Consider the following 17,772-nt stretch of genomic DNA (forward strand, 5'->3'; position numbering starts at 1 on the left):
TCAGTCATCTTTAACAGCAAAAATAAACACTAATCACAAAACAGAGATCAAAATCCCTTAAAGTCTCTGAACAGACCAAGAATTTTGGTACTAAAATATGTGTGTTTAAAATTGCAGCACTGTAAAATATTCAGTGATTTTAAACAATTTTTCACTTACCCAACTTCAGCTGCGGTAAATCAGGAATCTCATTCATTATGAGGGTGTAGTATGAGTGAAGACCCCTTTGAGCACTCAGGAGCAGAAGACAGAGATCCTTATGCCACTTGTATGCATGCTGCATACAATTTTCAGATGGGACATAAAAGCTGCCCTGTGTAGCAAAGTGTCAAGAAAATAGAGAAATTAAAATTCATGGTCTTCAGTTCTGCAACAGATTTCCACAAAAACCCAGCTGGGGAGAGTCATTAATCTCTTTTTACAAAAGTATATAGAGATAGGACAAGGGGTAATGGCTTTAAACTAAAAGTGTAGGTTTAGACAGGAGATTAGGAACAAAATTCTTGACTGTGAGGATGGTGAGGCCCTGGCACAGGTTTTCCAGAGAAGCTGTGGTTGCCCCATCCCTGGGGCTGTTCAGTCCCAGGCTGGATGGGATTTGGAGTGACATGGTCTAGTGGAAGGTGCCTCTGGCCATGGCAGGGCATTTGAACTAGCTGGCGTTTCAGGTCCCTTCCAACCCAAGTCATTCCATGATTCTTCAATTCTAATCAAGCAGATGGCACCAAAGAGAGATTTTAACCATCCCAACCTCCCAGCCAGCCAGCTGGCTAGATGTGTAATCCAATAGTGTCTCATTTTGGCCAAACCATAACAAAACTATCAGGTTTCAGCAAGGCTGTCACATGAGAACACCCTCAGACCAAACAATCTAACCGAGAAATCAACCTCTGTCCTTCCACGTGTCCCACTGTGGAGCCAATGTCTGTCCCGAAAAAACAGGGAGTCCTGTGTGAAATCCACCCTCTCTGCTGCAGGAGGAGGGGTGGAAGGAGCTATAAAGATATCTACACTCACTTTTCTTTTCCCTCCTTATTGCCTCCTGCAAAGGTTATATCTTGATGGTACCATGGTGTGCCTTGTAATCTGTATTAGTAAACAAATGCAGCTGGCATTGCTATACCATCAACAAATATGAGCCACTCTGTGCTCCAGGATCAATGTCTGTGTTAGTGTAGCTCTTGCGGGAGAATGGAACAGGACAGGCCACAACATGTTTACCACAAATATTTCCCAAATAACATTTTTAGACTTAGAATGCAAGCTGAGTTTTCATTAAGGCACCATAAATCAGAAGTTTTCACTTCTGTCAAAAGATGAGTTTATAAATTACTGATATTTGAGATTTGAACTGCTTAGGTTTAAAGCAGAACTATTTATTAATACCTGGGTTTAGGAAACATTGACAATTTGCAACTTAGTCCGCTGCTTATCACTGCTAGGATAAGAATACAATTCCTACAGGCCAGCCAGATGCTGCCTGCCATTGGACAGTCCCAAAAGCTGCACATCTCCAGGAGCAACAGAGAAGAACCACATGCCAGGCACATCTCCTGTGTTTTACTCCCTTTGACTTCCCTAAAACCTGTATTTCACAAATCTTGGCCTGAGCCAGGATGCTTCCTGCAGTTTCTCATGCCAATCTTCAAGGAGTTAACTACAATTCTGTGGTAGGCACAAAGAGAACTGCTCTCTAGACCTGCAGAGAAACAGTTGATGATAATTGACAGAGTTGGCAGTTCTTCAAAGGTTTCATAATCTCCAGCCTCAGCACAGATATTTTTTACTCTCACCATGTCCAAAACAAAAAAAGGAGCAGAAAGAAATGCTGCTCAAAACAATAGAAAATTGGAAGTGGATTGGTGTACAATGGCATAATGTCGTGAAAATATGCTCTCCTTTATTATCCACTGCTGATTTTTTTGGGCAAAAATTAGCCTGGCATTTAAATGCTACACTGCTGAGAAGAAGGAAGAAAGTGAGTTAATTTCATAGTTTATGTGAATGCTGTGACGTAGTGTTGTGCATGACTACACTTTAATAGGTCTATTTTCAGCCATTCCTTGGCATAGATTATAGTCTAAATATAAAAAGTAATAGAAAAATACACCTGCAGGTGGGCTTAAAACGTGCATAAATTAATGTTTAAAATATTACTTAATTAGTCCAGTTTTGAATTCTTTAACATTTGTCTTCCTATCTCATGGTGCTTTTTCAAATTTGTCCTCAGCTGATTTACACTGGACAATTGACCACATGTTCTAAAAGGCAAACAAAGAATTAGGAGCACTGAGTACAACCACAACAGGCAAGTAAAATTTTCTCCAACATTTCTCTGCATTGCAATGTAAACTTTTTTTAAATTACTGTAAGATGTGGATGGTACACCTGTGTGAATAGAGAGCTGGAAAGATTGTTCCAAGCTCTCTTTTCTCCTCCTGTTCCAACTCTCTGGGAAGGGTTTCTGTGCCAAACAAAGCTGCTGTGATTTGAGAATGCCATTGCACAAGAGGCATTGCACAGGCCAGGCTGGGCTGTGCTTGAGTAGAAGGACATATCATTAAGCATTTTGATTAAATTCTATTAAATGGCAACTGCCTTTGAAACCCTGTTGTCTAATGGGAACATCCATCCTAATTTGAAAAATGTTTTTGTCGAGGTAGAAAGTGAGCATGACAGAAAAAAAGGTGACAAGCTCCAAATTTCTGGTTCTTCAGTGACTTAAAGATATTACTGCTCTCACAGGATTGCTTCTGCTTCTTCTCAGAGTTGTCACACATGTACAGGATACAGAGCAGGACATTACAGAGATTATTAAACCCACCTCAGGGACAGTTTAAACTAATGTGAACTAAGGTCTGTGCATCTTCATCTGCAGGGACCCCAGAGGGCAGGCATCTATCAGATGATACCATTATAAACTGCTGCAGCTAAATCAGCTTATCCATCACTGTTCAGTAAGCTGAGAAATGTCAAGAAATGCCTTCTTTGGGGATGGTCTAAAGATTGCAGACCTTTCACATTTGCTATTTTAATTGCCTCTTCTGTGCATTTATTCAGGTGATTCCCTATTTCCTTGCCAATAGCTTGAAATATGGATTCAAACTACAACAGTAACAAATTGAGTTTGGTAACAAATGTGTTACGTGCTGTTCTAAGGGAAAAAAATAAAAAAACAGTTCTCAGGAAAAACAGCAGCTATGATCCATTAAACAGCTACTAAATGCTCAGCTTTCCAGCTTTCTTGACTCAGGATGACAAATATTGGTTTACTTCTAGTTAAGGCAAACTTCTCATTAAACCAAAAAATAATACTGAAGCTGAAAATTCCACCATGCACAAAGCCTGATGGCTGCTCTGGGTTTGTAATATCCATTGTAAAAGTACATGTTGGTTTCGTTTGTAGAAATTCTCATGGCTTTTTGAATTAATTCCTTTGGCCTACAATTATTTTAATCTCATTATTTTGTAGGTAGACAGATTTTCTATGCTGATTGTAAAATGCATCTGCACTGATTTCCTTTTCTAAGGCCCTCTCTGTCTGTAGTGATAGATTGCATATCTGGCTTTTGCCCTTTTCCATTTCTGAAAATTTTGGGAGCACATGAATTCCTGACAAATTTCACTTCAAGACTTAAGACCTAAAGCTACTCTGATAGCAAAGATGGATGACAACACAGAAGCCAATAGTACTGACACAAAATGATTTTTTCCATTGTGTAAACATCATTAGGGCAAAATAGATCAAAAATTTCTTTTAGTCATCCTTTTGTTCTGAATGTATTTATTTTGTATTTTTCAGGCTGTAGCCAAATTAAGTCCTCCTTGAGTTTTGGCTATTCTAATTTTCTCCCTGCATAACCTTACAACACCCTTGTAGTCCTCCTGAGTTTCCTGCAACTTCTTCCAAAGGTCATAAACTCTCTCCAGCTAAAGAGCTCTGAAAATCTTTTCTCATGAAGAGTCCTCAGCATATATGTCTAATTTCTCCATGTCCCTTTTTACTCTGATCATCATTAATCATAGAGTCATAGAATGGTTTGGATTGGTAGGGACCCTAATGATCATTTAAATCCAAAGCCCCAGCCAAGGGCAGGGAGACCTCACACTAGATGACTTTATAAAGAAAAATCTAGAAAAAGTGAGATAAAAACTACTGCCTAGTGTTTTGGAAATGTAAAGGCTTCAGTTCACTTTGATCATGGTGTGCAAAGCTGGACCCCAACACGGGACCATCACTGACCCTTACCCATCTATCCTCTAAGCTGGTCTTCTGCTGGATTTACCCAGCCAAGTAAAATAGCTTTCAATATCAACAAGCTCAAACAAACTAAGCATTTTTGCAATATCCCTGTTGAATACATTTAAGTAAATCAGCCTTTTAAATGAATAGGTTCTCTATGCAATGCTCTTATCACTCAACAGATTCCTCCTATAATTAGACTGTATTTCTTTATAAATGTACTTTTCTTTTATAATAAAAGAAAGGAAAATTACTTGAAAAAAGCAAACACCTTCATCAAATAAGGTTCATGTCAATTCATTATTCAAATGCAGAGCACAATTTGCAGGTATTCACTACCTGTGCACTATGCCTATCTAATATCAAAAGGCACCAACTGAATTTTATGCTTTGTAATGTACATTAAGTAGCTTGTATTTGTTTTGTATTAAAGCAATTCCATGAGCTATGTTAACTATGTGCAACGTTCAACAATAGCACTAACAGTTGGTAAATGAGACCCTTTATGTTTAATCTAACTCAACACATTTCACAATTCACATTCAAATTGCCCGTCAAGAATTTTAATGTACTAAAAAGCCATTCCAGACTAAATAGACGACTTTTGCAGTCTCCAACTATTTTCCAGTAGCAGAGAAAGCTACCCTACCTTTTCTGCTTCTGGAAAAGATTTACAGAACTGCTTGAAACTGAGGGACAAATCTCAGCACTACAAGATAAATGTAGTTTCTGCATCTGCCCATTTGTCTGCAAGCCCATTTTTATTATCTAATATGAAATTTTATTCTGGTTTCAAACTCAAGGACCAAGGCTTTACTCTCTACCTCAGATGCTGTTTTCCAAGATCTGAGATTTCTGGTTATTTGGTCTTTGGAAATTAAATTATAGTTATGACTTGAGCTAAAACTTTAATGCTTCCACTTCATTTGTGAAAGTGCTTGAGCAGTGGTGGAAGAAGGACAAGTTTTTTTATTCCATTTTCTGAAACTGGTTGCATATCAGAAACTACTTTTGTCCTAAAGAGGTTATAATGAAAAATACATTAAAATTAATGCTCAGAGAATTCATGGAAGAGGTTAAGAATGTCTTTTGAGCCATTGTTATGACAGAAATTATGTGCAATTTAAAGAGAAAAAAAGAATCTAGATGATTCAAAATAAAAAACTTTTGATTATGATATTTCATAAGGAAAACAACAACTAACTATCACCACCACCACCAACAACAACAACAAAAAGGAAAAATTCTGCATTTGGATTGACTAAGAATATATTTATAAATATTAATGGTATATATAGGAAAAACCCATATGTATACACATAAAGATATTGTAGAGGTTTAGGATGAATATTAAAAAAGTTTTCTTCACTAAAATGGTTTTCAGGCATAGTGACATGTTCCCCAGGAAAGTGGTGGAATCATTATCCTTGGAAGTGTTCAAAAATGCCTTGAATGTGGCATTTGAGGACGTGGTTTAATGGTATAAATGATGGTGGTGCTGAGTTGACATCTGATAATCTTAAAGGTCTTTTCCACCCCTAAGGATTCTGCATGTGTGTATATGTATATTTACTCCTCCATTCAGCTATGGAAAACTGCCAAACACAAACAACTCCCCCTCATTAATTCATTCATCAATACAAACATCTTTTACATCCCTGTGCCAGGCAGTGAAAAATTATTGGCAAATCTAAAAAAACCCTGTAGTTTAAAGATATGGAAGCCCACAGAGGCCAGATTGTGGATGCCATTCTGTGGTGACACTGTTTCTTTTCAGCCTGGTTTTAGAATTTCAAATGTTTTTATTGAAGAGAGCAACCAGAGACTACATATAACAGGCATGGGACACAAATCTTGGTCCTATTTGGCAGAAAAATAATGCATTTCTGGTTTTTGTCTGACAGCAGCAGATATGTGAACACAGAACATTCTTGAGGGTCGGATGACACCCACATAAGCCAGCTCCTGTAAATGTCTTTCCTCTAATACCCACTGACAGGTAGACACCATGCTTATAGGAGGAACAGCTATGGAAAACTGAGAAAATTAACATTTTCCATTAAAAAAGTAAAACTGAGGACCAAACATTTAAGATAAATAGAAATATGGGACTAGGATGTGCATATTCTATTAACTTAATAAACTGCTTTTTTTGTGTTGATTTATTAGTCTGTATTTGATGTGTTGGTTCATTATCCAAAGCTCTAAAATAAAAGTAAAATCATTATTTTATATTTAAATTCTATTTCAGTTACACTAATAACACTAATCCAAAGCTTCAATAACAGGCAATAATTAGAAAGGCAGTGACAATATATGGAACTATTTATGTTATGCCTCTCACTAAATCTGTTATGTAAGAAAAAGTAGGCTGGTATTTCATAAATACAATTTGACATTTATATTACCTCTAAAAATTAGAGCCACTTTGTTAAAACCCCTGGGATAATAATGCAGTAGAAAAAGTATTTGACATTCCAGTCACATTTAGTGACAGGTTCAGTGATAATTTACATTTTGCACAAAATTAGCAGTTGGAAAGTATTTGACTTGAGACCTTTAAAAATGAGGAGCCATCAAGCCTGAAAAAGAGCATTCTCTGAACAGATAGAGGAGAATTCTCCTGGTCAGCTGTAATTTGTCTTATTCGTGTCAGTGACTGTAAGTCACTGTTCTAAATGGAGGCTGTAGTTTATCACTTGCAATTGGCCAAGGAAGAAGGAGTGGCCAGGAAAGTATTTTTAGGAAAATTACCATCTAAAAATATCATTCTAGTAAAGCAAAAGTGTTTCACAGATTGCACTGATTTCCCTTTAAGTTCTTCTAGGAGAAAAAACACTGACAATGTTCTAAATGTCTCATATTGACCCACTTAGAAAGAAAAAAAAAACAAAACTTCTCATATTTCTCATCTAAAATACAATTTCTGGCTTTTATTCATTTTATTTTTCATCAAGAAAAACTTCATATAGCAATATATTTTAGAATTTAAAGATCAAAAAAACCTCCCTAAATATTTTTGTTCATACACAGATGTTTTGGGTTCTTGTGGGTATTTCCCCAGATTTTTCTTTAAGGGGGCATTTCACAATTGTTTAATTTCTATGCAATTATTTGAAGTCTGTTTCCCACTCACTTTAAAAACTGAACTTAGTGACAGGAGGCTGCTACATCCTATATATCATCAGAAGTGTCTGCAGTCACAATGGCTCTTCATGTAAAAGCACATATAGGGTATTCTATAGAAGTTCTTGAACAATTCTGATTATGATAAATAAGAAGGGGAAAATCCTTTTCCTCCACCTGATGTCTAGGGTTATACATCACCACAGAGAAAATTAAAGCTGCAAAAACATTGCTTTAGCAGTAAATTAAGCACTGGGGAAAATGTGTCATGAAAATCCGAGCAGTGTCTGACCCAAGGCATCTGTCTTTTAAGAGGAGCACTGAATCATCTGGGACAAGAAAAGTTGTATGAATCATGTATCATAGAATCATAGAATCTCCTGATTTGGAAGTGATCCTTTAGGATTATTGAATCCAATTCCTTATCCTCAACTGCTTCTCATATGTCTTCCTCTCTAGACCCTTCACCCTCTTCATCGCCTTTCACAAATTTCATAGCCTTTCTTTGGACCCTCTGAAATACCTTCATATCTTTCTTATGTTGTGGAACCCAAAACTGCCCTCAGCACTGGAGCTGAGGCTGCCCCAGTGCAGAGCAGAGCAGGACAATCCCTCCCTTGCCAGGCTGATGTTGCTGTGCTGATGCCCCCAGGACAGGGCTGACCCTCCTGGCTGCCAGGGCACTGCTGGCTCCAACTTTCCACTGACCAGGACCCCCAGATCCTGTCCCACAGCTGCTTTCCAGCCTCATTCCCCAGTCTGTCGGTATATCCAGGTTCCCCATCCCACATACAGGATCCAACACTTGCCCTTGTTAATCTACATACTGTGGGTGATTCCCCATTTCTCTGATTTGTTGAGATCTCTCTGCAGGGCCTCCCTGCCTTCAAAGGACTCCACAGCTCCTCCCAGTTTAGTGTCATTGACTAATTTACTTAGTATTTCTTCAATTTCTGCATCCAAGATGTTAATGACATTGAGGAGAATAGGGAAAAGGGTGGAGCCCTGCAGAATCTCACTGTTTACATTGCCAGCCTGATGTCACCCTGTGTTGGGGAGCTGTTTTCATGAACAGGACAGGATTCCTGGGGTACATTCCTTGAGCTTTTATTGCAGCATCAGCCTCATTACATGGCTGAGACACTAGAAAGATGGCAAAGCTCACCTACAGCCAGCAGCAGCCAAAGATTTCTTTGTTACAGAACATTTTAAAAACTTTCTAGCCAATTGCATATTGCTAAAGCTTACAGACAATTGTTCTAGCCAATTACTAAAAGTACACATACGCCTGCTTCACACAATGCTTGCTTGTCTGCTTTCTATTAACAATATACAATATTTCATTATTAAGCCTAAAACCTTCTCCCATCTTGCTAAGCATATTTTCTTGCAGTTTTAAGGTCTATCTTAGCCAAGCCTAAAACTCAAGCTATTGTTTAATGTCCTTGCTTGCTATACCATTGTAACTTTTTTACATTCAGATTTGGAGCTGCAGCCAATTCTCTGCTCTTTCCAAGGCTTGTTTTCTCAGCTTTCTAGAAATCTTCTTACCTTTACTATTTCTCACATTACCCTGTCCAATACAACAATTTGGGTGTGCATTTATTTCCCTCTGTTACATCTGTGTCTGAAAATGACTTGTTTGTTCATATCTTCATATTATTATTAATAAAAGTCTGTGTAGGGAACATTCACAAAGCACACTGTGATATCCTTTGCATAAGAGATGATAGAGCCACACCGAATAATTACAATTTTATGGAGAAAAACCCCCCAAATATAAAAATAACTGTTTATGAAGAAAAGTGGACATATTAGAGACAAAGATTTATATATATTTAGCTATCTAAAGCTGATCTTTATATGTAATTTTAAATTAAATCTTTATTAATACATACATACATATGGTGTAAATTCTGATCTCCTAATCAAAAATAACACCATGGAGACATCAAAAAGGGCCTTAATATATTGTCCTTTCTATTAAAGAGAGTCCATGCTGCCTACTCACAGATAAGGAAAGCAAATCCACTCCTGTTTCTGTGATCAAACAAGGACCCCTTAGCTCAAGAGCTGCCTTGTTATTACTCATCTCTGCAGGCAGCAGCACAAAACAGTAATTTTTTAAAAGAACACTTGTTAACATCTTTGTGTCTCCCACCTGTATGTACAAACACACACATATGGAAAAGAGGACCCTGTTCAGTGATATTAACACAATTGTGCCATTACAACTGGCATTCAGGACATCAGAAAATGTCAAAAATGTTTTGATTCAACTTGCATGCCTGGCAACAGGGAAGGATGTGCTCAGCATGGCTCTGACTGGGGTGGAGATGACTTTTTGCTGAGTAATTATACAGGTTAGCAGCTGGCAGGGTATTTCTCTTTATATCATTGCTGTAAACTGTCTGATATTAAGTATATGAATAAAAAGCTAAGTTATTAAATAAATTATTTTCCCCAGGATTTTATAGATTATTATTGGCTTTTTTTAAAAACATTTACATTACCTAGGGGTTAATGACCAAAGCTCTAATACATGTCACAGTTTGCTTGCATAAGAGTGGTGAGATTAGTACCTAGGAAAACTTTTATATTTATACCATAAACATGTCTAGCTCACCTCACCTCCCTTCACAGCACAGAGACTCAGGCATTTTTGGAGCGCAGCTCATCCCCTCTACTTTATATGTTGTTGTTAAAGAATCCTGTAATGGTTTGGGTTGGAAGGGACCTTAAAGGTCACCCAGTTCCAAACCCTTGCCATGGGCAGGGACACTTTCCATGATCCCAGGCTGCTCAGAACCTCAACCAACCTGGCCTTGAACACCTCCAAGACTGAGACATGCAGAGCTTCTCCCAGCAACCTCTTCCAGTGCCTCACCACTCTCACAGAAATTAATTTCTTCCAATTATTCAATATAAATATACCCTTAAAATCCACTACCAAAATCTACCCAAATCTAACCTTAAAACTTCCCTTGTCCTATCACTTCACACCCTTGCAAAAAGTCCCTCTTCAACATTTTTATAATGCACAATTTCCTAGAAATGTTCCTTGCTTTCTACTCTGTATGAAAAGAAAGGACTGTGTATGAAGAAAATTGAACTAGAAGCTCAGAGGCAGAAAATTCAGAGTTGTGCAGAGAAGTTCCACACCAGTGCTTAAAAAAAATACAAAAAAAAAAAAAAAACTTTAATACATATAGTTTTGATCTGGGGGGAAAAATGTGGAGCATCCTGAATTAGAGTAAGTATTTTCTTCCCTCAGAGAGGAGAAATGTTTCAGACATCATTATTTGGATTGTTCACTCAGCAGTAATTGCTGACTCCAAGAAGCTGACAATCAGCCCCACAGCATGTATTTTTGGGGCCAGTGTGAGCTTAGAAATCCTCTTAAGGAAAATTAGGAGCTGAAGGGACCTGAGATGGAAGTGAAGAGGTGAGCAGGGAAGGGAAGGTCTCATTTTGTCCTCACAGGAGAGAATGGCGACAGCTGATACAAGAGCTGGCTGAAGACTTTGCCAATGCATGTGGGCCAGTGTGGACCTAACAAACAAATTAAACTCAGTTCTCTTGCAGGTGAATTTTCTCTTATGGTATTTGGAAGAATTTGCTATTAAACACAGTGAACTTCTATCAAAATGCATGTACCAAAGTACTTGGCTCTGTGTTGCCTTCTGAAGGACAGACACAAAGTAAATGGTCACTCTGACATGCTTTTTACGTAATAAAAGCAACAATGAGGACTTCAGCTTCCTATTTAGAAATGCCAGGCTCTATTATGTGCTGACAGTCACTGCCAGAGAGAAAGTGACTTCAGGCTTGGATCTCTGTTCACGTAGGACAAGAGCTACAGGAATAATTGATTTTACAGTTCACTGCCCAAACAGGAAAAAAAGAAACGTGTTAACTTAGAAAGAAGTATTTCCTTCTTCAAAGTGAAATGAAACAACCTTCTTTTGGTTTTTTTCTTTTCCTTTCCAAAGACATTTTCCTTAGTGATTGCAAGCTGTCTAGTCCTTGTGACTTCACATTTCAAGACCTGCCACTTAAGCACCACAACAAACATTTTACAATTTTATTATGAGCTACAAACACAAATTAAATCATATCTTAAACTCACCTATTCACAGTGAATTTAGATAAATTGACACAAGCTGAGTCATGTAACTTAGCACAGGACACCATAGCAATTATTTAATGTGGGGAGCCGTGAAATTAGGATGCAGAGAGGATGTTCATATGGAAATATTTTCCGAACCTATTATAGTATATGCCTGTTTCACAGCTTCCCACAGAGCTGGTGGACTCAACTCAGCAGTCACACCACTCTGTCTCTGACCACAGAGTCTGGGGTTTCTTTCCTGCTAGGAAGATGTCATGTCAGTGGGCTACAATGTACAGGAGGAGAACCAATGCTGACATTGCATTGTCAGGCAGATTCTAGAAATAACCCAACTCTCCCTGCACTTGTCTATTGATGTTCCATTCGGGCTTTCTGAAATTTGGGTCCTTTTTTACCTTTCCAAAATTGACAGGAACTGCCTCAAAATTAAATATCAAAGTGATCAAATATTTGATGAGTTCTATTTTTAAGGAAGAGCATTATCATGAAATCAGACTGGTTAGGGTTATCCTGATATCCTATCCCTAAGCACAGGATGCACTGAACAGTCTCATTAATGAAATGTCCCTATTGCAACCACTCTTGCTCTATTTATGCAGAAGATCATGCCAATGAAAACTTATTTGGGGCTATTTGAAATTCCCCAACAAGCTGTGCTTGAATTGCATGAATACCTTGAGCACATGAAGCACACAAAGCTGCCATTTCAAGCCAAAAGACCCAAAAGCCTCACAACCTGCTACTGTCTTAAAACTATTCTCAGCTACAAATATGTCTGTGTATGGAGGAAGAATTTGAATTACTTCAAACACCGGAGCACCATTTCTGCAGAAGGAAAGACTCAAAGGCAAAGACGGGAATCCTCCTGTCCAAAGAAAGGAATATATAAAGAACCAGACACAACAAAAATGCAGGAAGGATACGAAAGAGATGATAAAAGCTAGGTCTCACTTCAAGGAGGTGGTGAATTTCCTCATTTTCTGTTCACATTTTGTAGAAAACACATTTATGAGCTAGATGCTGCCACAAGCAAAATCTGAGGACCACGATTCAAGCATCATAGAAATACAATAAGAAATAGAATATATTTCTTTTTCTTAAGAAAGCTAAAATTCAAAGAGGACATATACATTAAAAAAATAAATTAAAAAGTCTATTTGGCTCTATTCCACATCAATCCCACAGGCTGAGCCATTGCTTTTATCAACACTCACTGGAATTAGTTGTGAGGAACATATATCTACTGTCTTACAACACAGTATGGTGTCATAAGAAGAATTGTGAAATATTTTAATAACAAGAGTATAGGCATGAGTGCCTTTTAGCAGCAGTTTATGAATTGCACCATTTGCTTTCCAGGCTACCACAGCAGGTGGCCAAGATCACTGAACCCTGTCATTTTGCTACCACTGGCTTGACTTCTGAAATTATAGGTAAGATCTGAAAATAAGTTTCTAGTAGGTTATTTTGGTTCTTGATCACACAGACTCTCATAGGAGAGAAGAGATACAGTGCCAACCATGCCCACCCAAATCTATTTATTGAGAGCTTTGCCCAGAATTCACTGTTGAAATGTCTATAATCAGAGCAGTTGCTGCACGCTGGTTAATTACCTTTGTGTTCACAAATGGAGATAAAAAATGAAACAATCACAACACTATTTCTGATCTTTTCCTCATCTTAGCAAATTTAAACATTAGCAACAGTGTCAAACAATGGCTAAAGAGGAAATATTTAACTGTCTTTTGACAGTGAAAAATTACTTCAACCTTTATGAGTTCATTTTTTAAGCAGCTTGACATTTCGTTACCAAGGTAGAGTTTTTGTTTTATTGTTTCTTTCAGCCACAAGTGTTACCAAGTAGGTTCCTATGATTCATATGCAAGTGGAAAGAAATCATGTCTCTATTGACAGGGCTGTTATTTTTTATTATTATTTACAAATGCTCCTGCATATCCCAGACATTGTACTTGATTCATGATTGACTTCTATTTTTCCCCAAAGAGGTGAGTAAAAGATTTTGACTTCTATAGTCTTTGTCAAACCAGATCAGAAGAGAAATCCAACAAGTCTTGTGTTTTGCAAGCAATCACAGTCAAGAATTTGACGCTCACGGAGGAGACAGAGGTAAACAAAGAGAACAAAATAAAAACCTAAGCCCTGACAGCTTCAGAAATTGAATTCCTTCCAGCAAAAGTCTTCCTCAAATTACCCAAATATTGGTTTATATCACAGCCCTCACAGTTCCCATCCCTTCAGAACAAGGGCTGTGTCAGTGCTGTCGTTTTGCACAATTGTGACACATCCTGCAAAGTTCACAGAAGCACCTTCTGGCAATGTGTTATACCAGCTCTCTCATGGGCCACAGAAATGGAGAGAAAAAGAATCCTTTTATTGGGTCTAAATAGGCCTTTTTTCAGGTTACCTGAATTTTTTCCATTATTGCATTGTAAAAAATAATTATTGTGTAAAAATAATCAACAGAAGATCTGTTGTGAGAACATTCTTCAAGGTCTGTTGCAAAACCAAGCCAAATCAATTTTCATTACTTCCCTACTTATTTTGCTGAAGATAATTCTGAGAATCAGAGTCTCATCACTCAGGTAATTTGAGTTGTCAGAGTGACCCAATGAGATCCATTAGATTTTTCTTTTAGAAATGTTTCAAAACCTGTTTTTTAATGAATATTATTTTATTTTATTAGTATTAACTTGTTATTTTATTTCAAATCACACTCAGAAAAAATCAATTACAGCCTGGATTAAAGGCACTTTCCTTCTTGCAAAAAATTGCTCTGCACACAAATTGCTCCTCCTTGGCCCAGGTGCTGTAATTTTGGTCTGGTTTCTTTGATGAGGGGGATGTGGTTTCTACGCCTTTTGCTGCCAGGAAACAGCTCAATGTCTAATCCTGTGATTATGCCACATTCCTGAAGTCTTCACTTATGACACTCTCAGGCAATGAATCATTTATAGGTCTTTCACATGCATGCAAACATACATCAAATGGAAAAGCCAATGATAAAATAACATACAGTCCTTTTTATCACTGCAGAAATCTACAATTTCTGTTCAAACACTGAAACAGAAATAATGGCTAATCAGAATATTTCCTGGGTATGTTACTTTAAGAGAATTACATTGATATGTTATAATTTACTGCAACAAAATAGAGAACTTTTGAATAGCTGGAACTGTATAAATTTGCATAAATATTACATCTTCACAGGTTCATTTTCATAGCCCCATAGATGCCTCCTGTATTATGCATAGTACATATACCAGCCCTCAAGTAATTTACACTCAAAGACAATCAAATTTCATGAGCTATGAGTAGCTTACCATTTATTCTGTAGCCCATAATTTTATGGCATTAAATAAAATACTTCTAATGAGTTCAGCAGTGGAGAAAGAGACTGATTGGCAGCTCTGGAGAGTTGAACTGTATTTGTTTACAAAAGAAACACAATGTGCAGAGCAGAACCAGAGCTTTACCACCCACATGAACATTACTGAGCACTGCCTTGGGGGTGTCCTGGTGTCCTGCTCAGCCTTTCACCCTTGATTCTCATCTGCCAGGAAGAACTAATTCCAGCAGAGGCATTGCAGATTGCACCCAGGCCTAACAAAAACCTTTGAGATGGCAATGGTTTCTGCCTTGGGTCATCAAAGAGGAGATATATGATGCCTTCAACTGACTTTGGTTTTATCCTACCCACAGAAAGAATTCGGGAATATCTTGGGAGACCTTACAGCAGCCTTTCAACACGTAAGGGCCACTTATAAGTAATATGGGGACAGGCTTTATAGCTGGGTGTGTTGGGATAGGACAAGGGGTAATAGTTTGAAACTAAAAGAGAGCAGATTTAAACTAGATATTTTGTGATGAGGGTGCTAAGAAACTGGACCAGACTGCCCAGAGACCTGGTAAATGTCCCATTGTTGCAATAGGACACAAAATAAAATGACACGCATGCTGGAACTTCTAAGGTAAAAAAGAAGGGAAGTTTATTATTGACTTTGATATGGATAGAATTTGAAAAGTGACTCTGGATTGGAGCATGAAATTGCCACCTCTCCAATGACACTAGTCAAACTAATAGTTTATTAATTTTCTTTTTCTCCAGAAAAGTATGTAAAAACAATGATTATTTGCATAAATGTGCATGAGAAACTCCATTACAAAAATATAAACATTAGACGGCTTAGAAGAACTTAGAAGAACAGGGCAGCATCCCATCCCTGGAATCATTCAAGGCCAGGTTTGAGCAACCTCTTCTATTTGATGATGACCCTGCTCATTGCAGGTTTGGACTAGATGGTATTTAAAAGTTCTTCCAATCCAAACCATTCTATGACAAGGAAGAAAGGGATGAGTAAAGGCTTATCTGTCTTGACCTTATCAGATCTGCTTGGAACCAGAGGCAGCAGATGAAAAATACTGCAGCTCCTTCAACACACCCAGCTAATCTGGGATCATGCAGGGATTGAGTGCACAGATACTAACAATCCATCAGACCCTGTTCAAATACCATACTTTGAGGCTGGGAACAGCACAGGTAAATACTATGGCAAAACTGGGCTGACTGGAAGCTTGATTTCTCAAGGTTTATGCCAGCCAAAAAACTAGTGTAAAAACTCATTTTCCTCTGACTGTGTCTGGCTTACCCTAAATAAGTCTTTAGATCCATATTCTTACCCAAGTACTCATGTGTGTAACTGTATGAATATTCACATGTTTTTCCTGGTTTTGCAAAGAGCTTCCTTGAAGCATTATCCAGTTTTGACACAAATTTCTTTTCTTTTTGACATTTGAATACAGATTCTGGATATGTGATTAAGTCATCTTCCAGAAGAGATTCTAAAATTATTCTTATTTTGCCATAAAACTACCAAAAATGCTTTGTTGGCTAAACTTTTGTCTCATGCTATTTACCTCTGGCAGCGCTTTTGAGAATCATAATACACTGATCTATCTCTTTATCTTGCCCATTCTTACCTGATTGTCACACTGCCAATTTTTTTCTGATCCTTGGAGAAAATATAAGTCCATTTGAATGGAGTCAGTTGGTGTTGCACAAACTGATGTTGCAGGGACTGCACTTCTAAGTGTTCCTGCCTAGCATTGCGCCAAAACTGATAATTCTTATCAGCTGTGGAGCTGTTTCTTGGGTCACTATGCCTGACATGATAGCTGTGAATAGAGGTGTAGGCTTTTCCTGTCACTTGAAGACTTGTTTCCACAAAACAAGCCAAAGTGGTTGGAATAAGAGGGATTCTCTTTTCTTATCCCCCAGTCCCTCAGCTGCTGTCTGGGACACTTGCCAATAGCAAAGGGTTGGCTTCCAGATGATGGATCTCCCTCCCCTGTGCTGTGTTGGCATCTCTGCCCACCCTGGAAAGGCCAGCAGCTCAGAAGCTGTGAGAGATGGTTTGGTCTCCCTTCAGGAGCTCTCTCATCATCAGAGTCAGTGGGAACTATTGTGCCTTAGGAGCCAAAGATTAGTGCTTCTCAGGGAATGTGAACGTGATTTTTAAGCAAGGTACCACTGGGAAAAATACCGAGAAGAAAGAAAAAGTGAATAATAAAACATTCTTTGAAAAGTTAGAGAGCAGCCAAGTCCAGCCCCTGAAGTGAGGGGTAAAAGGTCTGTTTCCACTGCTATTGCACTACAAAAATAAAGAAAAAAAAATATATTGCACAAGCCTCTTCCTAAAAAATTCCTGAAAGATCAATGCTGAACTCTCTAGAAAGGAACACCTTAAAATGAAAGAATGTCAGCCAAGTGAACCAGAAAAATGGATGCCGACAAAGTGAGAAATTATGGTGAGGGAAGCCAAATAAATTCTTCAGTATATAAATGTAATAGTAGTTGTGAAAGAGAAATATGTTCTCCATGCTTAGTCTGCCTTTTACCTCACTACTCACAACCCTCTAAATCAGCCATTATAAAAATACTTTCAGTTATGTAAGTCTAGATGAGATTTGGAAAGAGAATGCAACAATCTGATTTTTTTCTAATACATAAACAATGCAGAAAAATAGCAAAAAAGAAAAAAATATGAAAAGAGCAATTTCCTATGAAACTTCTATTGCTTAATAAAAAGGAAAAAATTATCAGTCCAATATGAGCAATTCCAAGGATTTTCTCCAGAACAAGTCACCATCACCCTCCCATCTGCAGTCTCATGAGAAACTCCAGGTGATTTCATGCCATGTTCATTGAACACCCATAGCAAAAAGATTGCAAGGCTTTTTAAACACCATGTTT

At 37.9% G+C, this 17,772-nt stretch overlaps 1 protein-coding gene across 4 annotated transcripts in view; it reads right to left on the bottom strand.

Annotated features, from left to right (window-relative positions):
• FAM135B (family with sequence similarity 135 member B) overlaps window positions 1-17,772 on the bottom strand; it is a 205,570-nt gene that overhangs the window by 37,372 nt on the left and 150,426 nt on the right. For all 4 annotated transcript variants that reach the window (XM_064706723.1, XM_064706720.1, XM_064706724.1 and 1 more), the window contains exon 8: window positions 160-313. In XM_064706723.1, coding sequence (XP_064562793.1) covers window positions 160-313 — 154 coding nt within the window. The remainder of the gene's footprint in view (window positions 1-159; window positions 314-17,772) is intronic.

The sequence above is a fragment of the Zonotrichia leucophrys genome, chromosome 2, assembly GCF_028769735.1.
Source record: "Zonotrichia leucophrys gambelii isolate GWCS_2022_RI chromosome 2, RI_Zleu_2.0, whole genome shotgun sequence".
Classification (NCBI taxonomy): Eukaryota; Metazoa; Chordata; class Aves; order Passeriformes; family Passerellidae; genus Zonotrichia; species Zonotrichia leucophrys.